The sequence below is a fragment of the Oncorhynchus keta genome, chromosome 34, assembly GCF_023373465.1.
Source record: "Oncorhynchus keta strain PuntledgeMale-10-30-2019 chromosome 34, Oket_V2, whole genome shotgun sequence".
NCBI classification, from domain to species: domain Eukaryota; kingdom Metazoa; phylum Chordata; class Actinopteri; order Salmoniformes; family Salmonidae; genus Oncorhynchus; species Oncorhynchus keta.
Genome location: NC_068454.1, coordinates 70,674,175 through 70,687,210, shown reverse-complemented (window position 1 = coordinate 70,687,210; position 13,036 = coordinate 70,674,175). Strand labels below are relative to the sequence as shown.

At 43.2% G+C, this 13,036-nt stretch overlaps 1 protein-coding gene across 2 annotated transcripts in view; it reads right to left on the bottom strand.

Moving 5' to 3' along the window:
- The window catches only part of LOC118367642 (glutamate receptor ionotropic, kainate 2), a 273,598-nt gene that overhangs the window by 84,105 nt on the left and 176,457 nt on the right, over positions 1-13,036 (bottom strand). For both annotated transcript variants that reach the window (XM_052494598.1, XM_052494599.1), the window contains exons 11-13: positions 9,933-10,139; positions 7,191-7,414; positions 180-298 (exon numbers count right to left, since the gene is read on the bottom strand). In XM_052494598.1, the coding sequence (XP_052350558.1) occupies positions 180-298; positions 7,191-7,414; positions 9,933-10,139 (550 nt within the window). The remainder of the gene's footprint in view (positions 1-179; positions 299-7,190; positions 7,415-9,932; positions 10,140-13,036) is intronic.

The following is a 13,036-nucleotide window of genomic DNA, read 5'->3' as shown; positions in this document are numbered from 1 at the left end:
CCCAGCCAATCCACAGCACACTGTGGACAGACAGACGCAACCAAACCAGTCAGTCAGTCTGCTTCCAGCTACATGCACAGAGGCCCCCATGCATGGTCGTGGGCCTGGTTAAGAGCACGTTTGTTCCCCCAGGAAAATAGTGGGCTGTGTGCTAAAGGGGGGCAGGCAGAGGCGTCTACCTTGCTGCATGAGAGCTCCAACTCCGAACCAGAAACTATTTAGCAGGGTGAAATTGTTTTCCACTACATCTGAGTCGGGGTTGCAGGGGTGGGGGTTATACCACTCGTAGGGACTAAACCTGTGGCAATCGACAGAGAACACACACATACACACGTTTATTTCACTTGTGTTCAGCACTAATAGAATAGACAGACAGTGTTACAGACCAGTACTGGCTTGACTTGGCCTACCTGGAGAGATAGGGAAGAGAAACAAAAGTTAGTTAGTCATTGATCACAACAACAAGATGTGATACATTTGCATCTTCATATTGGGAAAATATCCCCAAATATTGCCCTGCAAGGTAACGGTAGAAATTGTTTTTGTACGCTAATATATTTTAGTTGTTGTTAGGACAATTAATCAATTAGAGCTTAACGTGTCGGTTAAATGAACAAAAGCTGACAAACAGCAAGATGACGTACATCATCACTTTATATGTCACCCAGGTCTGCTTTGTTATTATCTCTTCAACTGTATCATCTCAACTAGATGACAGATGAAGAATTTAAACAGCCCGTGGGACTGTGGAACGTCTTCTCACCACTTGTCAGCCCAAAACACACTGCTCACATTGACATGCTCATATCAAAGGCAAATTACTCCAGAATTAAATCGATGGGATCAGAAAATAATTTAATTGTCACTTGAGAAAAGCATTAATAATCCTTATAATCTACAGATGGCATTAACATTCAATACATCAAATAGTTCATTTCCATCATGCCTGTCTGTCTGTCTGTCTGTCTGTCTGTCTGTCTGTCTGTCTGTCTGTCTGTCTGTCTGTCTGTCTGTCTGCCTGCCTGCCTGCCTGCCTGTCTGTCTGTCTGTCTGTCTGCCTGTCTGCCTGCCTGCCTGCCTGTCTGTCTGTCTGTCTGTCTGTCTGTCTGTCTGTCTGTCTCCGCTCTGGTCCGTCCCAGCCGTCAGCTCACGTCCTCCAAGCAAAGAGATTTCCCTTTATGTCTGTTAAATAAAAGTCTGTCTGTCTATTAGTCTGTCTGTCTGTCTACAATTGACATCTCTTCTGCCTGCCTGCCTGTCTGTCTGTGCAATATCTTCACTCCCACTCTTTTTTACCTGTTTCAACTTCAGCTCAGCTCACTCCTCAAGCAATGAGATTTCCCATTTATTCACGTTAAATAAAAGTGACATTACATTAGTAAAGGTTGATTGGGCTACAATTAAGCATCCCGACCCCATTTGGTTGTGCTGTAGTTGTGGAATCGTAGACAATCCAGCATGGTTACTTGTCAGGTTGGTATCATTTTTTTTTCTTGGTGGCTTAGATATAAAGTTATATATTGGTGACAGCTATATATTGCGACATATTGGTGATAGCATTAAGACATATTACAGTATTGATAATATGACAGCATCAGAACATGCACCAATGTCATGAATAATGGGCTTGGCCATTATAATGTGTTTAGTGCACGCTCCCTATCCCCCATGTCACACTCAAGGAGGTATTCTAGTCCAGCTCCAAGACCGCTGAACGTCCTTTAGATCCCACCGTTCCTTGCTTTAACACAATCCTTGGCCCTAAATCAATCTGTCTACTCAATTTGCCCCAGATTTGCTTGCTTGTCAGTTTGCAATTCCAAATTGTGTTCATGTGAACTGTGACCTTGGCAAGACGTATGTGACTAGTGACTGGTGCCCCCGGCTGGACCCCCTTAGTGGAGATCCCTCTGAGCAAAGCCAATTACCCCACGCCAGGAACATGGATGAGAACACGGATGAGCCAGCTTGTCATCCTACATCCGTAGCTGGCCTGAGGAGAGGGTGGGGTAACAGGCAGGGAGTTACCTCACCGCGGTGGGAAAATTAAAACATTCTCATCGCCGTACGAGGAGAACCACTAGCAGCAGCTTAACCTGCCTCTGAAGGTGGAGCTGCCCGTCCACTCTGCCAGCCCCATCCCGTTCAGTTAGCTGTCAGTTTGATCCAATTACACCACCCTTACGTTATCTCAGGTCATCAGAGCCGCAGAGGGAGAAACTTTGAGTAAGGTCACCGCTGAGCGGAGAGAGAGGAAGAGGGAGAGGGTGGAGGGCAGACAGGCAGGCAAGAAGGGAACTCAGCAGCAGAGAAGAAACAATGGCAGGCTTTTATCATTTTATAGGATCATCCTGCTGAAAACTCAACAGATGATACGCCTGATAACACCAATGTCAGGGGAGAAGAATGAACACAGAGAGAGCGCTAGAAAGGGGCTGTTGCAGGTCTAGTCTCTTCAATTCTAAATGACTGGGGAAAAGACAAGGCTATATATCTCTATAGGCTTTATATGACCTTCCAAGCCATCAACAGCTGGGGCTGTTGCCGTAGACTATTCCATACGGCTTGAGAAAATATATATTTATATATGTCTGTCTATACACAAACCATGCAACCAATCAGAAAAGCTCAGTCAAATGCTGTTGTTTGCTTCTATTTCCAGGATGATCAAAAATCTATATCTGTAGTGTAGCATTGAGAGGCCGACAAATTGTTTTACATGGGTCTTTTGAGAGCACACTGAGACTCTCATTGTAGTCATGGAGGAGAAATGCAGAAGAGTCAAATTGAAATTCCATTACATCCGTTCCCCTTCTACAAATGTTGATAGAATAAGGGATAGGAAATGTGCCTGTTACACAAGCATGTTGTAACATGTTGCAGCTAACGAAGCAGATGGTGATAGACTGTGTATTGAACAAATGATGTACTCTGTTTAACAGTAACACAAACGAAGGAGAGACTGTGTTGTATTGAGGCAGTCTTCTATCCACCAAGCATGTGACATCAGGATGTAACAATAGTCGGAGACCACATCATTAAAAGATTGGCCGACAGAAAGAGAGAGAATCCTGCATACATGTTTGGATAAATTGTTGACGATAAGAGAGCTCATTCGCTCCTCTGCAAGTTTTTATCTTTTTGATAAGGAGGAGGTAGGAAATGAGATTCCCCAAACTGTAACAAGGCGATAATGCACAGAGATGGTTTGGAGGTGGGAGACTGTTTCAGATGTTTCATTTCATCACCTACATAACAAAGGAAGAAGGAACAGCGTAGGAAAGATATTAGAGGACAACAACAACAATAACGCCTACCACAACAACAACACCTGACACAACAACAACAACAAACAGCTGGTGATATGAGAAGGGTAAATCATGTAAATACAGTAATGTCCTGGTTTTCCCACTGTATCCTGACAGTGTTTCTAAATATGGCATGTAGATGACTTTGCCTCGGGGGAGCCTAAACCAGTCCTTATAATGTCACCATACAGCACACACACACACACACATTAGCATTAAACCCCCTCACACATACAAAGCACACACATAAGCATACATAGATAAAATGTGTACACACACATATATATGTACAGTTAGCTTAGTTACCTTTCCAGAGAACGACTGAGTTTGTGCAACTACACTGTACAGTACATGCATGCTACCGAAGGCCTACCATGCCTAGTGTCTAAACAGAGTGACAGGGATATTTGAACACTTACCCAACAACACTTACTTACTGTGATCATTTAAAAAGATAGGTGCATATTCTGAACCAACTTAGATGCCAGTTGCAGCGTTTTATTCTCTTGCGTGATCATATCGCCAGTAACATTGGAAAACACACGTGTATTAACTGTAAAACTGTTTTGGGTGTACAACTGAAAGAGTTACGCTCCCCCAAAAGTCTTAGAGTTAACATCAACTTTTCTTTGTCTTCTTCTCCAGCGTGCCTCAAACGCCGGCCCTAGTCAGGTTTGGTTACAAGACCATGGTGCTTGTCTATGGAACAGCAAGAGGAACTGCCCCCCCCAGGCTCACAAACCCACACAAAAAAAACATTTTGTGAACTAACACTGGTACTCCCCCCCTCACACACCTTGCTACTTTAAAAAGCATTTTGTGAACTAACACTAGCTACTTAAGATTTTCCCTCTTACTAGCTCTGATGTTTGCTACTTTATTGAATAAAAGCATACGTACTATAGGGACTGTGATATGCACCAGTTGTCCTACCTAGCTATCTTAAGATGAACACATGATAACTGTCTCTCCCGAGCTCGGGAGACAAAATAGTAGCTCTGCGAAATTGGGGAGAAAAAGGGGTAAACAAATTTATAATAATAAATAAAAAAAATGTAAATGTTAAAATGTCAAACTGCACTACTTTCCCATGCCTGAGAACTAAGCCTGAACAAAGCAAACAAAAGATACACAACACATTCAAACGTACTTTGCTTAGCATTACACAATCCACAATGCCATTGCTCTTATTTCAATAATAATATCCAGCCTCTCAGGTCAAGATGACAATATAAGAATGAAATGCACTACTACTGGTCAAAAATCATATTAACCAATATGGTATCCATCAAAATAAAATATCAACACAAAACAGTTTATCACATGTAAACGCTAAATGACATTTAAATCTTCTACACTACATCATGATTGAATATTTCAATAAAATGTTAGCGTTCTGTCACGACTTCTTCTCTCTTCTTGTTCGAGTGGCGTTCGGCGGTCGACGTCACCGGCCTTCTAGCCATCACCGATTCACTTTTCATTTTCCGTTTGTTTTGTCTTTGTTTTTTTACACACCTGGTTTCAATTCCCCCATTACATGTTCATTATTTAACCCTCTGGTTTCCCCCATGTTTGTGTGCGTGTTTGTTGTATTGTGAAGCCTGAATCTGACGGCTGGTATTTTGTTGCCGGGTTTTGTTGTTACGCCCATTTATTTCGTGCTACCTGTATTTTTCCCGCACCATAGTATTGTGTTTATACTGGTGTTATCTTGTATTAAATACCTTGTTTCTCCACCAGTGGACCAGTGACTGCATCTGAAGTGGCACCCTATTCCTTATATAGTGCACTTCTTTTGACCAGAGCCCCATGGGCCCAGACCAAAAGTAGTGCATCATATAGGAAATATGGTGCCATTTCAGACACAGCCAGTTATTAGGTATCAGAGGGCTATGCTGACTCAACGTATGCACAAGGTCAGATGCTGATAACTTGTAATCCTGATGAGTTTGACAACACACACACCAGCTGACCTCAAGATCTAACACACACCAGCTGACCTCAAGATCTAACACACACCAGCTGACCTCAAGATCTAACACACACCAGCTGACCTCAAGATCTAACACACACCAGCTGACCTCAACATCTAACACACACCAGCTGACCTCAAGATCTAACACACACCAGCTGACCTCAAGATCTAACATACACCAGCTGACCTCAAGATCTAACACACACCAGCTGACCTCAAGATCTAACACACACCAGCTGTCCTCAAGATCTAACACACACCAGCTGACCTCAAGATCTAACATACACCAGCTGACCTCAAGATCTAACACACACCAGCTGACCTCAAGATCTAACACACACCAGCTGACCTCAAGATCTAACACACACCAGCTGACCTCAAGATCTAACACACACCAGCTGACCTCAAGATCTAACATACACCAGCTGACCTCAAGATCTAACACACACCAGCTGACCTCAAGATCTAACACACACCAGCTGACCTCAAGATCTAACACACACCAGCTGACCTCAAGATCTAACACACACCAGCTGACCTCGCCTCCTGACAACAAACATAACATCCTCACTCTTCATACCCTCTCTTCAGTTCTCCAATAATCCTACAAAAACCCACTCTCTCTATACTGGACAAACAAGTGATGAACCTTATAAATTATCAAGCTTTTTAAATTGTCAGCCACCTCTGTCCTTTTTCTAAGTCACTGTCATAACTAGCAAGTTCTTACTGTGCTGATATTATTCCTATGTAGATTCTATGACCCGGTATTTTTGAGGCATGGTGGAGAAAAGAAAAGACAATAGTGACTTTGAGACACTGGAGACAACAGGGGGGGGCAGCAGCCATTCACACCAATGAGCACACATACATACACACATACAGTACCAGTCAAATGTTTGGACACACCTACTGCACTCACTCAAGGGTTTTTCTTTATTTTATATATATCGATATAACGAAGTGTTTCATCAGATGACCTGGCCTCCACACGCACCCGACCTCAACCCAATTGAGATGGTTTGGGATGAGTTAGTCCGCAGAGTGAAGGAAAAGCAGCCAAGCATAAGTTGGAAAAGCATTCCAGGTGAAGCTGGTTGAGAGAATGCCAAAAGTGTGCAACGCTGTCATCAAGGCAAAGGGTGGCTACTTTGAAGAACCTCAGATATAAAATATATTTTGATTTGTTTAACACTTTTTTGGTTATTACATGATTCCATATGTGTTATTTCATACTGTTGATGTCTTCACTATGTAGAAAATAGTAAAAATAAAGAAAAACCCTGGAATGAGTAGGTGTGTCCACACTTTTGACTGGTACCCTACATACACACAGTCCTGAAACGGCTGGTTTAACTTTTCTGATCGTAAGGTTTGTGTTTGTGTGTATTATCTCCTGAGCAGCAGATAGTTGTGGCAGACCGGGGAACAGCAGTGATGTGTGGAGACACAGAGACTTCCCAGGAATCACTTAACAGCAGCTGCCTGCTGCCTCTCTAGAGCAGCCTGCCGATAGGGAACACTCAGACCTCCCTCCATTATACTGGGAGAGAAGGCTGAAAGGGAACCATAGGGAACTGTCTTCGTGTGTTGGAAAATCTACTTTCCCCAGATATATAGACTTTTATCTATGTACCTTTTTCTTCAAAGTTGGTTGCATTATTAAACGTTTGAGTGAATGTGTTTCTGAGTTTTTCAGTATGGGGCTTGGCTATAAAGTCTGTGTCATCTGAGTAAGTAGGTGACGATAAACTATCAGATATTGTCCACTTAGTGTCAAGATCGTAACATAATCACAGAGAGGTTATCCTGTTAGTCAGATGGAGCAAGGTTAAATAATTAAGACGTTGGCATATAATAGTGTGTCAATTAATTTTCGGTGATCACTGGAACTGACATGTTACCTGGCTATGACAAACAGCACACAACTGACACCCAAGTAAGCCAGCAGAATATACATCCAGATATCAGGTGAGAGGGGGTTGAGAAAGGAGAAGACCCCAGGGTTGGTTCCGTTGGGCTTGCGGTAGAGGATACTTATCCCCAGTGTCATGAAGGGCTTGGAGAAGTCGATGACCTTCTCCCTCACGTAGGTGATGGCCAGGGGAGCCACTGCCAGATCAGCTTTCTGTCAACAGACAACATAAAAGGGAAGAAGGATAGGCTGTAAGTCAGAGACGCAGGAAGCGTTTAGAGCCAATCAAATTAAGAAAACAGGGCCTTTACACATCACAGAGTCTGTCCCACGGCACTTAGGAGGAAATTTAGAGCCCTTCTAGCTCTAGCTATTGCTCTCTCTCTCTCTCTCTCTCTCTCTCTCTCTCTCTCTCTCTCTCTCTCTCTCTCTCTCTCTCTCTCTCTCTCTCTCTCTCTCTCTCTCTCTCTCTCCTCTCTCTCTCTCTCTCTCTCTCTCTCTCTCTCCCTCTCTCTCTCTCTCTCTCTCTCTCTCTCTCTCTCTCCCTCTCTCTCTCTCTCTCTCTCTCTCCCTCTCTCTCTCTCCCTCACTCTCAGTCTCTCTCTCCCTCTCTCTCTCTCTCTCTCTCCCTCTCCGTCTCTCTCTCCCACTCTGTCTTTCTCTCCCTCTCTCTCACTCGCTCCTCCACACACTCTCTCCCTCACAACCTCCCTCCCTTTTTATACGCTCTTTCTATGCCTCCATCTCACATACATCCTTTCCTTGTCTGATGTTGAACCTAAACTAAGGCAACCCCCCCTCCCTCTACCCCAGAGGATGGATGGTCCTATCGACCACAGTCACTCGGGCAGAGGAGTGTCTAGGTAGAGGAGGGAGGGCGTGAGCGATGGAAGAAATTGTTCCCAGAAATTAAGATAATGTTCAACCATCGCCATACTCATAAGAACACAGACAACTACATTTTATATCGTGTCTCTGATTGTTATTTCATAACAACCCTATTTCTTCACAACACCGAATCAGGGGTTCTACTTTTTTATCTTCATTCTTCCACAGCCTCATCACTCATATTCCATCCATACGTATCCCTCTGCCATGGCTCAGAGTGTGAGTCCTTCTTTCATGTTAATACAGTATGTTGAACGTGACCTTTCAATCACATCCGAAACGTCCCAACCAATCCGGTCTCTCTATGTGGGGTTAAACCTCTGTGTGGTTGATCAATCTGCAGCTCCATTGTGACACAGGTACATGCTAAACACTGACAGCAAGGTCAGCAACATCATTTCACAATAAAATATCCTGTTTGTCACCATCAAGGTTGTCATACATCAATCTAGATTGAATGAGGTGGTTTGGTCCCAGCCACTATAATGTATGAAGAACTATTTCTGATATTAAACAGGACATCATCTGTAGTCATACGAGTTGTCTGTCTATATCTGTTCCATGTCATTCAGGGCCACATGACGTGACGCAATACGATTTAGATCACTTCATGTAGCTCATGAATAGGTCCTATGTCAACTGAATGTATCCAGGTGCATCTACAGTACTCTAGTTCTATGACTCGAAGCATTAGTCAGAGGACACCAGTGATTTCCTTCAACTCCATTTGATTGGATATGTTCAGCTTCTTCAGCTCAATTCACCATGTCCTGGTGAGCCGAGCTAGTATACTCCTGTGAAGGGTTGTCCAGGCCAATTACTGTCTGTTTTGTCCACCACAGATCCTGCCTGCCTACAGTATATATAAGTCCCAAATGCCGCCCTATTCCCTATAAAGTGCACTACGTTAGAGCTCTGGTCAAAAGTAGTGCACTACAGCATGTAGGAAATAGGGTGCCATTTGGGATACATCATCTGCTGTCTAGAGGTTTACTTTCCCTTTTGTACTTTAACCATTTGTACATCGTCACAACACTGTATATATATATATATACATAATAGGACATTTGTAATGTCTTTATCCTTTTGGAACTTCTGTGAGTGGAATGTTTACTGTTCATTTTTATTGTTTATTTCACTTTTGTATATTATCTACCTCACTAATGTTAACATATGTTTCCCATGCCAATAAAGCCCCTTGAATTGAATTGAATTGAATTGATAGGTGGGTCTATATCTACATAACGGCCAACGCTCCAATCACCTCACAGGAATTGTGCCCTGTGTGTGTCAAATCCCTGGGATCCCTCTCCCTTCAGCCTCCGCATGATCAAAACAAACATGGCCGTCGGTCCAGTGTACCACAGTTGAGGGCGATGCAGTGTTATTTAATGGGGTCAGATATTGAGCATTGGCTGCGGCGAGCCTGTTATTTTTCTGCCTGCCTGTGCACAGCTTATACAATCCTGGTCTTACTTTGTCAAACTTAATGATATAGTCCGTGGGCAGTGTGTATGTGTGAGAGTGTGTGTGTGTGTGTGTGTGTGTGTGTGTGTGTGTGTGTGTGTGTGTGTGTGTGTGTGTGTGTGTGTGTGTGTGTGTGTGTGTGTGTGTGTGTGTGTGTGTGTGTGTGTGTGTGTGTGTGTGTGTGTGTGTGTGTGTGTGTGTGTGTGTGTGTGTGTGTGTGTGTGTGTGTGTGTGTGTGCTTGTTTGTTTTAATAAGCTCTGCAGTGGAAACAAGTCAAGACATAATCCTTGCTGTACACCAGGTCAGGAACCAGGTATTTAAACTTGAATCATTTACATAGATCATTTCCGAGTAGTGAGGTAGGTCCAGACTCACGTGGTCGATCAGCTCCTTGACCATGCCGTTCCACTGGCCCGTGGTCTCGTCCTGGGCCCCGTAGCGGCCGTCCTCCACCAGACGCAACTCGTAGGTGAACCCCAGGATGCTAGCCAGCTCCCTCAGCAGGTCGATGCAGTAACCCTCAAAGCGGTCGTTACCGTAAAGGGGCTTGTCTGACTTCTTGAACATCACATAGGGCTCCACCTGTTAGGTTGGAGAGAGGACAGGGGTGGACGAACACTGGATCAGTCTCTGGAGGTAAGGATTAGTATCTTTTCCACTCTGATAAGGCCTTTCTGTGAGTGTGCTTGATGTGTGAGATATGCTCAAAGCCTGACGTGCCTGGACACACACTGGCTACAGGAGAGAGGGAGGGGAACAGAGGGGGAAGGATCACTGCTGCTAAAACCAGGAGGGGTGTGTGTCTGTGGTTGTGTGTGTGTTGTGTGTGTGTGTGTGTGTGTGTGTGTGTGTGTGTGTGTGTGTGTGTGTGTGTGTGTGTGTGTGTGTATATGTGTGTATATGTGTGTATATGTGTGCATATGTGTGTGTGTGTGAGAGAGAGTGTGTGTGTGTGTGTGTGTGTGTGTGTGTGTGTGTGTGTGTGTGTGTGTGTGTGTGTGTGTGTGTGTGTGTGTGTGTGTGTGTGTGTGTGTGTGTGTGTGTGTGTGTGTGTGTGTGGGATGTGTATTGGGATGCAGTCTCAGAAATGTGGCACAAGGTACATGGAGTGATGGAAGCATGACCATAATAAGAGATAATCCTCCATATCTCTGACTCAGTCCTCCCCTCCTCTCCTCTAAGGCTGAACATGCTGGCTGGGGGCCTGTCCCTGTCCCTGTCCCTGTCCCTGTCCCTGGCTCTCAGGCCACCAGATGCTTTGTAAATAAGATCAGAGATGCTGATAAACTGACACAAAAGAACAGGAGCCAGCACATCCTCTTTGTTAGTACGAACAGCTGGGGAGATTACTAATGTCCTCTTTCACGCTCTGGATCCTCTCTTCCCCTCCCTTTCTCGTTCGCTGCCTCTCACTCTCACTCTCTCTTTTTCTCTACCCCACTCACCCTTTATCTACTATATCTCTCTCTCATGTCTCTCTCTCTTTCTAACCCTCTCTTCCCTCTACCCCCATCTCTCTCAGTAAAATCAGGCAGAGAATATATTATCAAACAGGTGTTGTTTACCATGTAATTGTGGCATGCCACGGTACAAACAAAATCATGTTGGATCTCAACCAGCTTTCACACATTTTACTGGCTCAGAGATTTTATGAGAAGAATGTGCTAACACATATAGTAGCATTTATTGGTCAGTGGTGGATAAAGTACTCAAATGTCATACTTAAAAAAATAAAAAGTTTAAAAAAATTACTAAAAAATGACTCAAGTAAAAGTGAAAGTCACCCAGTAAAATACTACTTGAGTAAAAGTCTAAAAGTATTTGGTTTTAAGTATATTTAAGTATCAAAAGTAAATGTAATTGAAAAAATATACTTAAGTATCAAAAGTACAAGTAAAAGTATAAATAATTTAAAATTGCTTATATTTTGCAAACCAGACAGCCCAATTTTCTGTTTTTGGTACTATTTACAGATAGCCAAGTTCACACTACAACACGCAGACATCATTTGCTAATGAAGCTTTTGTGTTTCATGAGTCCACCGAATCAGAGGCAATAGGGATTCCCAGAGATGTTCTCTTGATAAGTGCGTGAATTGGGTCATTTTCCTGTCCTGCTAAGCATTCAAAATGTAACAAGTACTTTTGGATGACATGGAAAATGTATGGATTAAAAAGTACATTATTTTCTTTAGGAATATAGTGAAGTTAAAGTAAAACTTGTCAATAATATAAATAGTAAAGTACAGACACCAGAAAAACCTACTTAAGTAGTACTTTAAAGTATTTTTACTTAAGTACTTTACACCACTGCTATTGGTAAAGATACTGTAAAAGAGGGTTATAATATCACCCTTCGCCCCCAAACACTTCTCATTCTCAGTCTATAACAGCCTCTACATATTCAGAATTCATATCAGCCACTGCCATTTATTGACAATGTTGTGCTTTTAGACAGTCACAGACAATCTAGCTGTTACATATAGTATCTGACAGTGCCTGAGCACACCTACTGTAGGGTGCTATACAGGGCTCCGTTTAATGATGAAACCTTGATGAAAGAATGGTTCAAAAAAGTACATTATGGCTCAATTCGAGAGGGACTCAATTCAATAGGGACTCAATTCAAGAGGGACACACACACACACACACACACACACACACACACACACACACACACACACACACACACACACACACACACACACACACACACACACACACACACACACACACACACACACACACACACACACACACACACACACACACACACACACACACACACACACACACACACACACACACACACACACACACACACACACATAGGCATGCGCACACAGCAGGTCAGAAATAGTGTGCACTAGGTCTACTGGGCCTTTATCTTCTCTAAAAGCAGCAAAAGTGTCTTCTATTCCACAAGATCTCAGTCAAATAAGCCACCAAGCTGTTAGAATCTGGAAGCCCTGTTTAAGTATGTGTGTAGCACCATGGAAATGGAGCTGTGGTACTATACAGACTGAGAGTGAATGACTGTGCATGGCGGTCTGTTTTTCAAACCCACACATACGCTTTCCTTTCACACTGACTCATCCAAACACAAACCAAGAGAGACCGACATTAGAACTAATGAATTACTGACATTGCATTGAGACATAGTCCAATATTGGATTCTTTAGTGGGTCAAGCTGCATCTCTATTGTCTTTCTCCCAATAATGAATATGTGGGTGTTTTAGAGTAATATCTGAAAGTCTTAGACCTTGAAAAATCTCTTCAGTCTGAGGCTGTGAGGTGAAAGGCTTTGTGACACACTGAGGCTATCCAACATACATTAGAAGTAGCAAAACATCATATACATTGCATTCGGAAAGTATTCAGGCCCCTTGACTTTTCCTACATGTTGTTACGTTACAGCCTTATTCTCATCAATCTACACCCCATAATGACAAAGCGGAAACAGGATTTTAGACATTTTT